The sequence below is a fragment of the Alnus glutinosa genome, chromosome 7, assembly GCF_958979055.1.
Source record: "Alnus glutinosa chromosome 7, dhAlnGlut1.1, whole genome shotgun sequence".
Lineage (NCBI taxonomy): Eukaryota > Viridiplantae > Streptophyta > Magnoliopsida > Fagales > Betulaceae > Alnus > Alnus glutinosa.
The window spans coordinates 6088008-6102541 of NC_084892.1; the positions used below are offsets into that span (position 1 = coordinate 6088008).

The 14534-nt window shown below is 33.3% G+C and overlaps 1 protein-coding gene across 1 annotated transcript in view; it reads right to left on the reverse strand.

Moving 5' to 3' along the window:
- Nucleotides 1-1074: 1074 nt before the first annotated feature.
- LOC133872725 (insulin-degrading enzyme-like 1, peroxisomal) overlaps nucleotides 1075-14534 on the reverse strand; it is a 28504-nt gene continuing 15044 nt past the window's right edge. Inside the window, exons 14-26 of the mRNA XM_062310305.1 lie at nucleotides 10999-11102; nucleotides 8327-8429; nucleotides 8103-8198; nucleotides 7841-8030; nucleotides 7521-7582; nucleotides 6402-6506; nucleotides 5087-5288; nucleotides 4790-4998; nucleotides 3762-3886; nucleotides 3621-3672; nucleotides 3457-3543; nucleotides 1881-2003; nucleotides 1075-1561 (exon numbers count right to left, since the gene is read on the reverse strand). Of these exons, the coding sequence (XP_062166289.1) occupies nucleotides 1313-1561; nucleotides 1881-2003; nucleotides 3457-3543; nucleotides 3621-3672; nucleotides 3762-3886; nucleotides 4790-4998; nucleotides 5087-5288; nucleotides 6402-6506; nucleotides 7521-7582; nucleotides 7841-8030; nucleotides 8103-8198; nucleotides 8327-8429; nucleotides 10999-11102 (1707 nt within the window). The 3' untranslated portion in view covers nucleotides 1075-1312. The remainder of the gene's footprint in view (nucleotides 1562-1880; nucleotides 2004-3456; nucleotides 3544-3620; nucleotides 3673-3761; nucleotides 3887-4789; nucleotides 4999-5086; nucleotides 5289-6401; nucleotides 6507-7520; nucleotides 7583-7840; nucleotides 8031-8102; nucleotides 8199-8326; nucleotides 8430-10998; nucleotides 11103-14534) is intronic.

The following is a 14534-nucleotide window of genomic DNA, read 5'->3' on the forward strand; positions in this document are numbered from 1 at the left end:
ACATCTAGCAGAGGGTCACAACAGAAATCAATCATCCATCCAAAGATAAGAGTTAAAGAGATACAAGGTTCACCTAATCAGCATTTTTTGCTGCTTTTTTATTTCTTGAGACGAGAGCACCCAAAATGACCTCAGATTTAACCGAATGGGACACAATTACCATGGATTTAACTAGTATAAAACTTGGTTATCTGACAACATTATCTAGTGGTAATTGAATGTGTAATGCAGTTATCATGTCCTATTTTTGTAGTTAAATCACAACTTGTTCAAAAAAACTTTAGCTATTAATATATATTTGGCACAAAGCTTCAAAAATTATAAACTCACAACAAAGCAATATGACCTATTGCTAATTGTAGTACAACATGATTATTATGCGTAAGAACAAATTATTGAAAATTTTAATAGATATATTTGACAAATTATTGAAAAATGTAACATATATAAATAAATGAGTAATATTTCTTGCACAATGTTTATACAACTTTACACAATTCTAATATTTATTTTTTTTTTATTTTTTTTTAAGATCAATCATTAAATATTTAGGGCCCACATATTGAAAAACAAATCTAATGGTTAATCATAAAAAAAAGATAATTAGAATTGTCCAAAAGTTGTGCAGGTTAAGAAACATTACTCTACTTAAATTTGAGAACTAACCTCTTTTTTTTTTTTTTGAAAGAAATTTAAATTTTAAAATTATTTTTACTTTTTTTGTAAAAAAAAATTTATAGGGATATTTTTGTTTTATTGAAAAAAATTCAAGGTCATTTTTATCTTTTTACTGGTCTTCGAGGACATTAACAATTTTTTAATAATTTGGAAGGGACATTATCTCAATCAAAAGTCTGAGATGATATTGTCAATTGAGTGATAATTTTAGATAAATATGTAAACTTTTCCCTTAAACTTTTCTTCATAAGTTTTTTGTTTACTATTCTCGTAACAAAAACATTAACAACTTCAAAATATAAAGGGAACAACAAAAACATTAACAAACTCAAAATATAAATCATCCATTATATTATCCACATCTTTATTTTTCTTTTCTCCTAGCTTGCAATAAAGTGGGTTTACGTTTTTTTCTTTACCTTAATTTTTTCAAAATCAAAATAAAGTGCTAGACCGAGTGTATAAACATATATATTAGGCAATCACTAGTTTACATGCATATACATTCCATGTTTTGTGATTGATTTTCAAAATATTTGTTTCAACATTATTCTTCCAGTGCTACTTTGGTATATTGAGATGGCAGAAGTTCGATCTGTTTCTTTGCTAATTTTGGGGCAGCTCAACTCGATATCTACAATTTCACATGACCAGAGACTCCCCTGAATAAACCATAAAGAGGCTGTGATCTTCTGAAACTGAATATATCGTCTATTTTCATAGAGTAGCGCTGCGGTTCACTCTTATCTGCCGTGTACTCCGAACTGTGTCGGTTTCCATACACTGCTACACTTAAAGTCCTCCTCTGAGGTGCACCAACTTTTATATGCTCATTGAAAAAATCGACCAAATCTTGTTTTTCCAGCTGCCTTAATGCTGCAACCTGTTTGAACATCATCCAAAAGAAATAAAAATATATGTTTTAATCAGCTCATGTTCCTTGACTATATCCTTCTGCTCCTATGACTGAGATCAGGAATTGTATATGACAAGTCCTGTATGATGTTTTGCCTCTTCAAATTCACATTCTTCAAAAATTGATGTTATTATTACTAAACTTTATTGTTTTTGTGGTTGTTATTATTATCATTATCATTATTATTATTATTTTTTTTTCTAAAAGAAAAGGTCTCCAATAATACTTGGGGAGATTTGTTCTAAGCATGTGCAAAAAAGATCAGATAGAAGATGTTCATATATACCTCAGATTCTCTCCTATCAAACTTGAGGGTCCCATCATAAATCTCTCGCCAGTAAAATCCAGATTCTTCCCTCAAGTTCTTGTGCTTCTCAAGCTTCATGTCGATTAATGCATTCACATTGCTCTGCATGACATGTGAAATTACCGTAAAATAAAATCGAGCTTGTTTGGTAAATCATCCACAAAATTTTCATTTTCATTTTACTTCTCCCAAAAATATCAAATCAAAAACATTCTTACTTTTACACTTTTTACATCACATCAATAATTTTTTATTATTATTCAACCAAAAAAACCCACTACAAAACAAAACTTTTTCACTTTTCTATAAAATATTCTCAAATTTTCTATCACATCAATCATTTCTTATTACTATTCAAATAAATATTCCAATTTACAATCACTTACCAAACAAGCCCATCAAAACTTGAAAACGCACCCAAAGCCATCTACGTACCATAAAGTTGAATCGCTAAAGGTCCGTTTAATCATCAAGGCTCTAGAAAATTTTACCTTTTGATGCACATAAAAACATCAAGATCTGAACCTAAGACCAATCCCATGTCTCCAACCCCCCCATCCACAATATTCCACCCAAAGCCAAATTTGAGGGGCAAGCCTTGAGTTTGATGTTAATTAAAAGATAAATTTATCTAATTACACAAAAGAAATATGATATTTTACAGGATTGCTCATGTCCTGATAGCCCAAACTCTAGTAACAAAGCAGGCAACCGTAAACTCATCAGACTAACCACCCGATTTGATGATTATTTTGAAACATGGATTAGAAAAGCATCGCTGAACTACCTACCAGTGAGGAAATTCCGGCTGTTTTTTTAGCTTATGGTATAAAATGTTGTGATTTACTGAATGGATATAAACAATTCCAATGACATTACTTCAGCACAAAAACTTCATAAATATCACATTATAGGGCTTGACGTCGCCAATAAGTAGCAATTACAACTAGTTATTCAAAGTATATTTTGTCAAGGCATATCTATGCTTTTGGACATTAAAACTAGAGGTGTCTAATACAAAAAAAAAAAAAAAATCAAAATGAATTCAGAGGTCCCTGAAGTATGCCAGAAAAATAATTTACACTTACTTAAATAGGACACGTGTCACAATTTTATTGGTTCTGACATGTCACACTAACGGAATTTGTTCAGCCAGTGGACGGAAATTGACAGTAGAGAGTAAATTGTTTTTTTTGGCATAGCTCATAGACCTCTGAGTTAATTTGATACTACAATGAGCTAATTGCAAATAAGGTAAACTACAAGAACTAAATTTGCATTTTTTCCTTCTTAACTGATTCCATATTATGAGTGCACAAACTATTATCCTAAAAATGATGCATGTAATCCCACAAATTGTTTTGCATTCCATTTTGAGGGCATTGAAGGTTGACATCCAAAGAAAAGCTATTACATGTCTACCAACTATATCAGAGCACAGGAAACACTGGCTTCCCTTCTGAGTAAAGAAACAATATGTTAGCGAATACCTTAGACAATGCAGGTCATGGTAAGAACTCATATACAGACAAAAATTACTTAAACTTCTTCTCACCTTGAATTCATCACTGGTAATCTCATAAAGTTTACTCTCAAATGTCTTGAGAAATGCCTCAACTCTTGAGTCAATATCTCCTGGACCCTGTTAAGATCAAGAGAGAGTACATGAGGCTAGGCAACAAGTCAACAGCATATAGAGAAAAAAGTCATACTATATACCTTTACTGCGGATTGGATGATAAACTGCACTCCACGGACACCAGAATCATTCCTATATTATTAAAAATTTGTAAGTTATAAAAGAGAAGTGCAGTTATTACAAGCAAGGTGTGATAATTAGGGGGAACAGGTTTTACACACCTCTGCAAGAGCACAGTAATATACCCAAGCTGCTCAACTGTTCTAAGCTGGTGGAAGGTTGGTTGCTTTGCAATGAGGGCAAAAAGCTGAAGCTCCACATTCAGCACAAAATCATCACGGTGAACCTAGACAATATTTTAACAGGCGCATAACAGCATCAGAACCACCATTGAGATATTTCATCCAGATCCAATATCTGGACAGGTCACAAGAATATAAATTACAGAAATCATGCACAAAATGGAAGAGAGAATTTTACATTTCTTTCTTGAAAGAATACTATATCGGTTCTGGTGGCACAATGCATGTGCTTCCCATCCCACCTTGCTTTTCTATAAATTGGGTATCTTTTAATTTCTATCAATTGTGGTTAGCTTAAAATATTCTATGGAATTGTAACTACTAATTTTCCCTAGAATTTTTCTACAGGAGTCGTATAGTGCACAAAAACCTTAAAATTTTAGTAGAGAAAACAACAGCTTAAAAGATTTTGCCCAGTTATCTGATAAATGCATTTTGAGGAATTTTTGACCATGCCACAATAAATCAAGAGAGAAGAAACTGACATGAAAAAGTTTAACAGCTAACTTTCCCCAGGAGTCATAAAGTTTGTGAGAAACTCAAAACACAAAGAATTAATTTAACAAATTATTCCAGCATTTCTATAAATTGGGTATCTTTTAATTTCTATCAATTGTGGTTAGCTTAAAATATTCTATGGAATTGTAACTACTAATTTTCCCTAGAATTTTTCTACAGGAGTCGTATAGTGCACAAAAACCTTAAAATTTTAGTAGAGAAAACAGCTTAAAAGATTTTGCCCAGTTATCTGATAAATGCATTTTGAGGAATTTTTTACCATGCAACAATAAATCAAGAGAGAAGAAACTGACATGAAAAAGTTTAACAGCTAACTTTCCCCAGGAGTCATAAAGTTTGTGAGAAACTCAAAACACAATGAATTAATTTAACAAATTATTCCAGCATTTAACCGGACCATACCATCTTTTAGAATCATGTAAAATTACCTGAATATAGTGAACGAGGGCAGAATTCTCATCATTAGGATTAAGCCCTTCTGCAGGGTAGAAGTAACTCATGCCCCTTTCAAGTTTAACAACTCTATTTGCCGCATGTTGCGATGAGAATAAAGGTTGGCATACAGGGTTTGGACCACTAAATAAAACATCTTCAATATGCTGGATCATCGATTCTGCTTCACTGGTTTCAATGTTTCCTGGAAAAATAGTAGTCACGAAATGAAATTAAAACACAGACAAGAATGGCTCCAAAAATCAGAATAAAAAGTAAAGACTTAAAAGAACCTGCTATATAACACTCAAGGAATGCCCTTGAGAGCATCACTGGAGCAAATTTTGCAAGATCTTCAGCTTCAAGATGTGGAAGAACCTCAAGTTCTTCCATCCAAGGCCATGTGTGGTCTTGCAGTATTAAAGAGCAATAGTACATAGCCTGCTGATAGGGTTGTTGGAACTTGAAATTTTTGTACTCCTTCATAACCATTTCCTGATAAAAAAAACATTCAGATATTATACCAATATGCTTTTGACAAATGCACTGCATGAGATATTTGATGGATTCCCCAAATTATATCTTCTATGCATGAGCTCCTCTTTAAATATGATAAACTACAGAAGGAAAATGTTCAGTGCTAACAAGAAAAAGAATGCATACAAATAAAAAAAGAAAAAAAGAAAAAAGAAAAAAAGAAAAAGAAAAAGAAAAATGACCACTAAGAGCCTTCAAGTGGGAAGAAATGCCTCTTGAGGAACATGGATTCATCAATAAGCCCATAAAATATATCTAGGAACCAGGATGCAGTATTTTTTTTTTTTTTTTGGGGGGGGGGGGGGGGGGGGGGGGGGAGGGCGCTTAACGTAGCTCCACGTCTGCTGGGCACAAAAAAAGGGCATTGATATAGTTCTGTTGTTTTTCAAAAGTCCGCCATCAGAACTTTGACATAACTGGTGCAATATAAGTATCAAACTACAATCAATATCTGTTAATATCTCATGCAATCTGAAAAGTGAAAACCGTTACACATAAAGGTTACACCCAAGAATGAAAAGCTACAATGAGGTACAGTAGAGGAAATTCAAATGAACAGCAGTGAAAATATGGAAAACATCTAAAGTAGGAAAAACAAAGACATAAAGATACAAAAAAATAAAGATTAATGCTGAAACCATGTATATTGCTTGGACAACAAATTTCCATTCATGCATCAATATGCTGCAACAAATCCGAATGATTGATTCTTAAGCTGATCCGCAGCAAAATGTACTGCTATGTTTTGATTGTAAAGGTGATAATGCATGTGCAACAATGTGCATAAACTAATCAAGTAAAGGAGGGAAAAAGAATAAAAGAATCCATGGGCCAAGCCTCTTTGACTCGGTAAAACCAATCGACCAATTAACAATTCAACATAACAAAGCCCACATCCTACGGGAAAACAAAACATGATCAATTACAGCACAAGCTAGGAATAACACAACCAATTCTTGAAACACAACTCAGAAAGGTGATTCATTTGTATAGAGTGCTTGCAGAAACAAAACAATAGCAATATTTGAACAAGGTAGAAAGTTGAGATCTTGTAGGCAAAATGAGAATTACCTTCATCACAGAAAACCTGTCAAGTTTTACTTTGAAGCTTGCAATTTTTTTCACTACAGCTTCCAATAAAATCCTCAGTTTGTGATTGTAACCAACCAGAGTCACCTAAATAAGAAAATCAAACAATTAGAACAAACAGGGACTAATGCTATCAAAGGATTTTGGAGGAGGGAGGGAGGGAGGGGGAGGTAATGAGAAAGAAGAGTAACTACAACTAAATAATGGTTTTCCAGCTTGTCTAACACAACAAAGTTAGGCTAAAATAAAAATCAAAGTTAAATTTGAAAAGATTGAAAATGAGGAAATTTCTCTGAAGCTCATAAGCCCAGTTCATTAATTTATCTCAGTCAGACACACTTCATCAGCCCAATTGAATAGTATCATTTATATTGCTAAAAAACGCATACATATGAATTGACATCAAGGTGCAGTATACTGATGAAGGGAATCTACACATTCAGAAGATCCAAGCAATTCAAAATAGCTTAATACATTTAGCCAATGTAATCAGTGTTGTACCGCAGCAATGGTTAGAAATTTATCGTCATTGAAGAACACATTTTTAAATCTCTATGACCAAAGGCGGTTGGTACCACCAGATATTCACCCTTTTTTGGACCCTCTATCCAGGTTGTGCTTCACTCTAGTTGTCCCTGAACATAATGATCCAAGTTCCCTTACTGCATTAAACTTCAAATTTTGTTCAACGTAAATGATCTTTCAGAAGTCTGAAAGTCTACCAGTTAAAATTCCCAAATTTTATTTGATGATCTGTCATGCTGTTCAATCATGCACTCGAAATCTCTCACCTGAACATATATTTACAACCTCCATGCTAAGATTTTGAAAGATATGCCATCAACATATAGACAACAGTTTTCAAGCTTTTTTAGATCGATATGAGATAATTCTGTTTCCAAATAATTGACGTCAAGTGCCAATTCAAATTAGAAGAATTTGAAACCTTAAAGACAATTTGATTTTAGTATCAGTGGAATATAAAACCCAGACGCAAGGACAATTCAATAAGAAATTGAGAGCATATATTGTTGTCTATGAATATCCAACACATACTATTGCAACTTAACCTCTGGGAAATTAAGAGTGTTATTAAGATACCTGAAAACCACAATCTGCATGGTGTATGCCATAATATAGACCAGCAACCTGTGCGTAATAAGCTGAAAAAGACAAGTTGAAGTTAGGTCTTCTCGCGCGGGCTTTGGTGTGTGTGTGTGTGTGGGTAACAAAAGACAGCTCAAGACAAATCATCAAATTTTATTTTACAGGCCACCGTGTTATAATTAGGTCACACTGCCCCCTTTCAAATAAAAACCATTTATAGAAAAAATAAAATAAAAAATAGAACATCAAACAAACAAACAAGAATCAGAACTCCCTTTTGGTTCAAGTGATGTTTATAAACTTCATCTTCTTACCATATTCATTCAAGTAATCCATTAATAACCGTGTAAAAATATCAGTCAGAACTTCTGCTTCAGGAGAGTTGCCAGCATGGGGACAATTGAAATCTATCTTAACATATGCTTTAGGAGTAGAAAACATTGTATCAGGCTTGTACCATAATCTTGAATACGATGACTTTCTTAACAGAACTGGAAATTTGACCTGTTTCAAAGGTCAACAAATCAGAAAAATTAACAGAAAATAACGGTCACATGGACATATAACTCATCATACCTTCTCTTGAGCACTCTTAAGTGAAAGATCAGTGCAAATGAACACATTGGGTGCTGGTAAATGCAAATTTTCATTAGGGGCACATAGCATCCATTCCTGCAATTACATATGTAAGTTTAGAAGCACGGTCAAGTTACCCTCAGGACAAATTTAAGTTCCTAACCAACCTAATGAATTCAATTGACCAAGCAACTTCTCATTTAAGTCCCAACTTGTCTACAAACCTGAATCATGGAGCCAGTAATTTTCTCAATGACGTATGCAGTTCCATACCATGGCTCAACTTTGTCTGTATGACCTTCAAAGTTTTTTGATTCCCAAAAGATTCTGTAGAAAAAGCTCATTAGGAAAACTACCATGACTCAACCATGTCAGTACAACAGTATGCAAATTGAAAATTGCCAACAGGACGACAATGAGAAACAACCAAATCCCTCATTACTCCATACATCCCAAATTTCTGGTCATCTAGATCATTTTGGGATATGTCCCAAAATATTGTCTACTTTGAAAAGTCAATGGAGAATTTTAATAAACAACTTTTTTTAACTAACCCTTTTATTTTACTTTTTTTCTTTTTTGATAAATAATTCATTTCATTGAAAAGCGCAAAGAGGTGCAACTCTAGTACACATGATGTATACAAAGAAAGTCAATACTCCTTTTTTTCATTTGCTTTATCTGAGTTTAAATTAAGGAGGGTAATTTTGAAAACTAGTATTTTGTTATTTGAAAGACAATGCATTGAATAATATCCCCCCTTAAAATTTGAATTTTCAAACAAGGACTAACATACATGATGGAGGCAATAGTATCAACTTTGTAGAGAACAGCTAGGAGCAATATATACAGAATGTAAAGGATTAAATCCAATGGCCATATGGGAATTTTGATGCACTATTTACATTCTGTTTTCAAATGCAATTATCATGTTTAAAATTTAGACCTTTGGAAAAAAAAAATGCTGACAGGGGCATCCATGCCATTTTGCTCTTGTTGGAGCATATTTAATACCAACATGAAAAAATTGATTTACGCTTTATCTCCTAGTTTAACATGCAATTATAAAGTTTAAAATTTAGACTCTCGGCAAAAATGCTGAAGGGTGCATCAATTCTGTTTGAGTGGAATATGAAGCATGAGGACACAATTACAAGACTACTGCCATACATGCAAATAAGTGATATGAAATTCCTACACAAAATGATGTGAAACCACTGGTTGCTTACTCAAGGCACCAATTACATGGATATAGCTGTGTACTACATATGACTTGATAACAATTTAAACTTTCACATGGTATGAGAGCAGAAATCATGGATTCAAACTCTAATTTCATAATTTATCCTTATTTCAATTTCATAATTTATCCTTAGGTTGTGGGTTGTTTTTCCGGTGCTTTTTGGTATTGCTTTGTAGTTCGGCTTCGGCCGGCTTGGGTTTTTGGGGTGTCTATTGTGGTTTAGGTCGTCTTCTATAGGCTTGGTTTATGGGTGTCTCTGGGTTTTGTTGTAGTGGGTGTTTTTTTTGGGGGGGGCGTTTTAGGATTTTGTGGGTGTTGTTAGGGTGTTTTGTCTTTTGGGCTTGTTCTTGGGCTTTCGCTTTCTAATTAGGTGTTTCATGTTGTATACTTCTAGTGTACGTAGGGGCGCCTTACACTGTTAATAAAACTAATCTTACTTATCAAAAAAATAATTTATCATTATTTCAATTAAATTCCACATATTGGCCTAGTTTTTTTAGGGGGAGCTTGAGGCCTTACGTAAGAGAGAATGTTAAAATATTAATTAAACGATTCAATTCATCATTTCCTATTAGTTTTAACTTTTAGAATAACTGATGATTTAACACAAAAATAAATAAATTGTTTGTACAGTAGTTTTATCCCTATATTAATGAAAATTCAACTTTCAATATTAATACATTCTTACTACACACTTTCCAAGTAGTTTTCTGTGAATCATTAAAAGAATGCACATTAGAAGATTGAAAGTATAAACTTTTGATAAGTAAGATTGAAAGTATAAACTCTAATGAAATCAATAAAAGAGAAAAATATAGGTTCATTTAAAAAATTAATTATAAAAATTGTTATTTTACCACTTATTCCAAAAACATAAACTTATGAAAAATTGTAAATTTATATACTTAACCATTATTTTAACACTCCTCTTTACAATGTGGACCCAAGCTCTTCTTCAATGTCTGGGATCCAACAAGATTTTTTTTTAAAAAAAAAAAAAAAAAAAAAAAAACTTTAGAGCAAACATAGAGGTGAAGTCATGATTAAAACTCAGGACCATATACTTTGATACCATTTTTAAATTAGCAATTATCCCAAAAGTTTAAGTTAATAGGAAATGGTGAATTTATTTGCTTAACCAAAACCACTATTCTAACAAAAACCAAAAGCAAATATTGGAGAAGCAAATGTACACCAGATAATAATGCTAGATACTATATTTTTATCTTATAATTGTCCAACAATGTTGATGTAGCACTTCAAATCAACCATTTGATCTTTTAATCTATTTCTTAGTTCAAGATCCCTCTTACCTAACTAGAATCAAAAGTTCATGGTTCGAAATTATGGTGTCCTAGGCGTAGAGGAACCACACCAATTCACTTATTTACCAAGAATTAATCTAAAGGTTAGTTGGGAGTCTCACGTCAACATTGTTAGACAATTTTATGATATAAATATAGTATCTAGCATTACTCATTTTATATCTATTTTTATTACCAAGGCTAAACAAATATAATAATACATTGTATCCTAGCTTTCAAAATGATGTTAAGAACAAAGCAAGGAAATAGCATAATGGAACATACAAATGTCTTAAGACTTCAAATGTATTACTATAAACTACAAAGCTTCTCTAAGTAATAAACTAACCGGACATTGTCAATAGAGAGCTCCTCCAGTACCATCTGAATAGTGCCTGGACCGAATATAGAAGGCAGTGATGACCCCACCAGCCAATCTTTTGGGGGATAAATCTGTAAAATAATTTAAAATCATCAATTAAAGAAGAGAAAATTTATTGACATAGCATTCCCATTTGTTAGAGTTGTTATATTTTATATTTTTATATTAGCTTGTTATTCTTCTTGCTCAAGGGTATTCATGTATTCGTGTTATATTTCCCCAAATGTAAATATATGCTATGGTGAAGGGACTTGAACATACAGTCCTAAATCTTTTCTAAACACTCTTTCTATATTTTCTTCTCTTATTCTTCCCTCTTTCCTAACCCTAATCTGTTAAACTTTACAATCCAACTTGGTATCAAAGCATCTAATCCAATCATAAAAGGCGTCACGATCTGAAGGTCATCGTGGCCAACGGAAGCTTGCTGACATCAGCATCTGTACGCTAACATCAGGCCTGATGTCATTGCTGACGTCGACATCCAAACTCCAGTGACAACATGGTTTGAGTCGTCGGAGCCTCCTGCTAATTATAGTGATTTTTTCAGAATTTTTTGAATCCATCTGATGTGAATTTTCTATTTTTCAATATTTTTTCTGGAATTTCAAATCTTTTTTTTTTTAATCTGTAAATATGGAGCCGGTTGGGTATTTTGGTGCATGGGTCTCCTTCCATTGGGGCTGACTAGAGTGTGGGAAGGCTTGTTTGCTGCTGGTTTGTTGATTTGTTGGGTTTTTTTTTTTTTTTTTTTTGGTTTAGTTGTGTTTGGTATGGCTGAAGAAAAATTTACTGTTGTTGTTCAGGGAAAACCACCACTACTCCATGATGATATGCCTAAATCAATTTCCTCGAAAAAATTGAATGGTCCAAATTATGATAATTATCTATCTTGGGCACATGCTGTGAAATCTTTTTTCGTGGGAAACAAAAATCGAAATATTTAACTCATCCGCCTGATAAGGGAGATCCAATTTATGAGGATTTTGTTGTTATGGGATGGTTGTGGCATAGTATGGAACCCTACATTACTGTTAGAGAATATTCTCTCCATATATTAGAGGATTTGATTTGAGCAATTTATTGTAATTATAATCAATCAAATCTGATTGAATTGATTGATTTGTTTGTAATCAAATTTGATGGTAATCAAATCACATTGATTGATTACCATACTTATCTACCTAAATTCTCCTATAAATAGGAGTCTATTGTATTGTAAAAAATCAAGCAATAAGAGCATAATGTAGCCTTAGGGCTTTATCCTGTGAACATAGGTCATAGACTGAACCAAGTAAAATCTCGTATTCCTATTTTATTATTCTGCACTTTATTCTTAATTTCTTATAGGATTATGTTTTCTTTCATGGTATCAAAAATATAGGCTAACGCCAGTGTTTAATCAAATGGTCCTGTGATTTTTTCATTTTCTTTTATTTTATTCTTGTTCTTGATAGCCAATATTTTGCAGATCTCCTCACCATAGATCTTGCATAGTATTTGACAAAAAACAAAAAAAAAAAAACAAAAAAATCACCTTTGACTTCGGCCAGCAGCCCAAGCTGCCGACCTTCCAGTTTCCACCATGACCCACTACACGTGTCACTTCCGTTGATCTCAGAAGCACCAATGCCGTTTGTCTATTGTTGAAATGCGAAGAATGGCTTCTTCGTGAAAAGAGTTTGTTGCATTTCTTTTGTTTGTTTCAAAAAAAAAAAGAGAGAGAGAGAGAGAAAGAAGTGGTAGTTTGTGCGGCGCAGGTATAAGTCTTTCAATAGGTGTTAGGGTTCTCTATGTGTAATAATGATCTTATGAAAAAAAAAAAAAAAAAAAAAAAAAAAAGAGGTGAAAATTCGGTTGAAAAAAAAAATCAAAAGAGGCAACAACAAAAAAAAATAAAATCAAAAGTGGCCAATTCATCCTCGTCTTGGGTCATTGACTCCGGTGTTAACCAACATATATATGGTATATTATCTCTCTTTTTCTGATTTGATTCTTGTTGCAACACCAAATTGTTTTAGCCAATGGTTTTTCTTGGCATGTTCTTGTGAAAGGTATTCTTCATCCTAACAATTCTTTATCCTATTCAACTCATCTCTATGATATTGATTTTCCTTTTAATTTGCTTTCTGTTAGTCAATTAACTAAATCCTTACAAAGTGAAATTTGTTGTCAGTTAGGGAAACATCTACGAAGTTCCTTCACAATTAGTAGTCATAGTCATCAATCCAAGTCTTTTGATGTAGTCCACACGGAAATATGGGGCCCTTCCCACATTTCTACTTTGAATGGATTTCTTTATTTTGTTGTTCTTATTGATAATTACTCTCGGATGACAATTTTTTGTTTTTTTTTTAATGAAAGAGAGATCTGGTTTTTCTAAATTCTATAATGAAATTATTGTTCAATCTAATAAGCGTATAAACGTTCTTCGATCAATCTGTTATCCGGTATTATTCATCAAACTAGTTGTTCTCACACCTCTCAACAAAATGGTGTTGCTGAGCAAAAGCATCATTATTTATTGGATATTGCTCGCATCTTGTTGTTCAATATGAAGGTACCAAAACTTTTTTAAAGTGACGATATTTTCCCTACCTGCCATCTTATAACCATATGCCTTCCATAGTCCTGAATCATAGGTCTTCATTTTCTCTTTTATATCATGATTGTGTACCTTTTCCTCTTACTCATGTGTTTGGTTGTGTCGCCTTTGTTCATGTCCTTAACTCTCGCCAATATTATCCCCCAAGCTCATAAGTGTCTTTTCCTTAGGTATTCTCATACTCAGAAGGGCTATCGTTGTTACAGTCCTGAGTCTCGTAGATACTTTGTGAATGTTGATGTTACCTTTTTTGAGTCTACCTCTTTCTTCTCCTCACCTGGTCCGAGTTTGTATTCTAACCTTATTTCTAATAGTGAGGGGGAGTCTTCATTATCTTCTCCAACTCTTCTAATACCTTTAACTTCTTCTCTTACTCCTCTGACACCCTCGGCCTCCCTTCTTAATCCTCCATTGCAAGTTTATCGACGATCTCGAGATAGGCCTGTTGTTTCTTATAGCCCCAATACTAGATCTTCTCCATCCGAGCATAAGTTGTTCAAGCATAAGTTCCAATCTTCTAAGAGGCCAAACTCTTCTTGTCAACAAAATTTAAAAGGTACATTCTCTGAAACATACCTCTATCAAATCCCCCACAAAGTCAAGCACTTGCACCAATTTGTGTAATTTTCTAAGCTTTGGAGGCCTAAAAATGGTTTTGTAGTAGCTGAGATGTAACTGGAGCTTATCTATTTATTGCAGATTCAGGGCTTTACTGAACTTAAGTTGTTTCTCAGTGTTGGGTATGAGGAAATTTGGGATTTTGGAGGAATGATTATTTTATCTAATCCAGAGTTTGTGTATATTTGTCGAAATTGAAATCTTTATTTTGGCTTTTGGCTTTCTTCGCTTGGTCAGCAACTTTAGGTAAGATTCTCACTTTAGACCGTCTAAAACAGTG